Below are 3,116 nucleotides of genomic sequence, written 5' to 3' on the forward strand. Positions count from 1 at the left end.
AGAGGAATGGGGGATAAAGTGTTGGAGCATTAGCTGAGCTGTTTGCAGTACAGTGGGCAGTGTAAAGGGTTGTGTTTCAGAATAATTCAAATGTATAGATTGATTACATTTTTTGCCCCAGTGGTGAACATGGAAACCCNNCCCCCCCCCAATTTAAAATCTGTAAAATCTGCTTACTTCAGTGTGTGGAACTTATTAGGGTCATTTTTATGTAACATGAAGCGAGGGATTGCTGTGGCACTAAACACTGTAGGAACTGTATTTAAAGGAAAAGCCTCATAATTCTGACTGATGCATGCTTACTTTGCACCCGGCACCTTTCGCCGTAGAGATTTGACAAACACAGCTCTGGCAGAACTACATATACCAGCAGGAGCAGTGTGTAAAGACCCCCCCCCCCCCCCCCTCATTCAAAAAGGGGTTTCAGGTTAACTTTTTGAAATGAAAAATATCGGCACCTGGAGGAGACGTATCGTTTTAGGACTTTTCAGGTAAAAGGCAAAAACATGTCCATACAAAGGTGGAGTTAGCCCCCTGAATCAGCCACTGTAGCTGACTTCATGGGTAACTGGCCAGCCAAAACATCTGCCTCTGCCTCTGCACACGCCAGTTAGTTTACACGTGAGTAAACACGAGTGTCAGCTGTCACATCTGTGCAACAGAGGGGGCGAGAGGGTTGACACATACTGGAACTTCCTCTTTAATGTGGATCAATGGTTAGATCATGGCCAATTCCCAATCAGATCAATAGGATAAGTGCGAGTAAGAATGGCAGCAGTTTGACTTTATTTAGATTTATTTCAATGCAGTTATATTAAAACATATTAAAACATAATTTGAAGGGGTTTCTCAAAATCAATAAAATAACAGTAGTTATCTTCTAAATATGTCGGGTATTTAACATATTTAATGTTAAGTGCTGACACGTCACAATGTGCTTATAATACTGTTCTTAAGAAGCTTTAAGCTGCTTGCACAGGAGTTTGCACTTCTGTAAAGGAAGGAAGTGAGGGAATCACACACTTAAAGCCACATTACTATTAAACAGTAATGTGGCTTTTAAAGCATATTGCTGTCTAACCGATCCTGAAAGGACTCTTAACTTTGACTTTCAACATTGAACATGTATTTGAAGGCACAGTCCTTTTTGGGGGGAGCCACATACATAATAATAATACAAATAGTAATAATAATGGATTCCATGTATACATTGCTTTATCATTGGTTGACTCTTTGATACTGACAGGGAGGGGGGACGATTAGATGGCCAGATGGAGAGCCAGGTTGGGGAACCCCTTACCCTTTGTGATAATAAGTGTCATAGACTCTTTAATGTTGCAGTGGGTGACATTTAGGAGGATCTAGTGGCAGAAATGGAATAGATTATTTGTTTTCCTTGTGTTTTTGTTACCTCACAATGAGCTGTTTTTATCTGCAGGCGGGGCGGGTCAACTGTCAGTCAGTGTAGGAGTGACAGCATGTTATTTCAGTGGTGGGTTGACCCTGCTGTTCGACAGCGTTCAGCACACTGCAGCCACGAGTCTGCAGTTGTTTCATGTCATCTCACACTCGTCGTTGTTGTTGTTGTTGTTGTGTTCCCTCAGATTTTCTCTCTTGCTGCTGGATTTGGAGGAATATTATTTTGAGCAGCACACTGCGTACCACGTGACAACCAGTTCAAGAAAGGAGAGGTAAAGTAGATAGTTCACCTACACCTAGTGACATCAATCACTGTAACATCAGAGACTGCTTTCACACTGTGGATGTGGTTTCGCCTTCAGTTTCTTTTTTATTTCAACCTTCATTCATCTTCATATGCAGTAATCCTGATCACCATGTTGTGACCTCAACCAAAGCCCAGTGGAGCGTAAAAAAACCCCTAAATGATTTGTAAACTCTGAGATATGCCCGCAGCACTTTATTGTCAGGTGTACCTGATATTTGGTCAAAAGCTTTAAAGCTTGTGTTCTCACCTGTAAGAAGCAGCTGTTCAAACATCATCTTATCCTGTTGATGAGGCGTGAGCAAACGAAAAAGGGTCACACGCCTCCGAGAAGATTATTCAGACGATTTAGTTTTACCTTCATATGAAAGAGGGAGGAACATGCATCCAGTAAGGGGAAGGGAAAGATTTATGTTAACTAGTTCGAGTTGTGTTTCAGACTAACACGAAATGAACTTTACAGTTACGATCAGTTTTCCTCTTCAGCTCATCAGCTCGTATCATTAGTCTAACTCTGCCCGCCTGTTCCAGTCAGCACACTGTATGTTACACTGTTTGCTACAATGTCAGATTAGTTTAGAAAAGTGTAGGATTGCTTTACAGCACAAAACAATGAATTCTTCCACATTTATTGGTAAATTCTGGTTCTGTAAACTGTTTGAATTCATTCTGACTTATAGAAAGAAAGAAGAGAGAAGAAAAGTGCTAGCATATAATTAGCATTTCTTTACCAGTTTTTTTGTTTCCTTGTTGCACAAAATATTCCTGTATCAGGTTATATTTGTATTATTAATAGTATCAGTGTGGTTACATTGAATTAAAGGGACTCGTTATAGTAGTTGACAGTGCTAACAAGCTAACGTTAGCTGTTTTTTCCTTCCAGAAAAATCCGAGGCTCGTTCAAGGTCTGTTCCAGATCTGTCATATTCGATCCAGATGATCTCACAGAGCCAATTATAAAGGTTTGTTTTTTGTGTATTTTAATTTTGCTTTCAGATTTTTTTTTTTTAACCAAACCGGAAATGAGGTATAAAAATAAATGACGTTGGCAGACATGGGAAATGTTGGTATGAAAACCATGGATGTTGTATTGTACGTTGTTGGTCTGTTTTACACTGGATCTTTGTTAATCACATCATCATGTGTTGCTGTTCCTGCAGATTCCTCTTCGAGACTGTAAGAAGATTGAGTCAGTGGAGAAAGAGAACAACCCTTTCAATGAGTGAGCATGCCTTCATCCCCAGCATTGCATGTTCAGTTCACACACTCGTGTTTATTTAGGCTGTCAAACTGGTTCAATGACTTCAGAGTGACATACAAATGTTGACTACACTCATAAAGCAACATCCACAGATTATTGAGCGTACTGTATCTGAGCTGATCTTTACTTTTT

The 3,116-nt window shown here is 40.0% G+C and overlaps 1 protein-coding gene across 1 annotated transcript in view; it reads left to right on the forward strand.

The window, feature by feature from the left end:
* nsmaf (neutral sphingomyelinase (N-SMase) activation associated factor) overlaps positions 1 to 3,116 on the forward strand; it is a 14,637-nt gene that overhangs the window by 869 nt on the left and 10,652 nt on the right. The window contains exons 2-4 of the mRNA XM_035654505.1: positions 1,605 to 1,691; positions 2,607 to 2,685; positions 2,884 to 2,945. Coding sequence (XP_035510398.1) covers positions 1,605 to 1,691; positions 2,607 to 2,685; positions 2,884 to 2,945 — 228 coding nt within the window. The remainder of the gene's footprint in view (positions 1 to 1,604; positions 1,692 to 2,606; positions 2,686 to 2,883; positions 2,946 to 3,116) is intronic.

Source organism: Morone saxatilis, unplaced genomic scaffold (assembly GCF_004916995.1).
Source record: "Morone saxatilis isolate NCDOM2014 unplaced genomic scaffold, NCSU_SB_2.0 Contig0, whole genome shotgun sequence".
In the NCBI taxonomy this organism is placed as follows: domain Eukaryota; kingdom Metazoa; phylum Chordata; class Actinopteri; family Moronidae; genus Morone; species Morone saxatilis.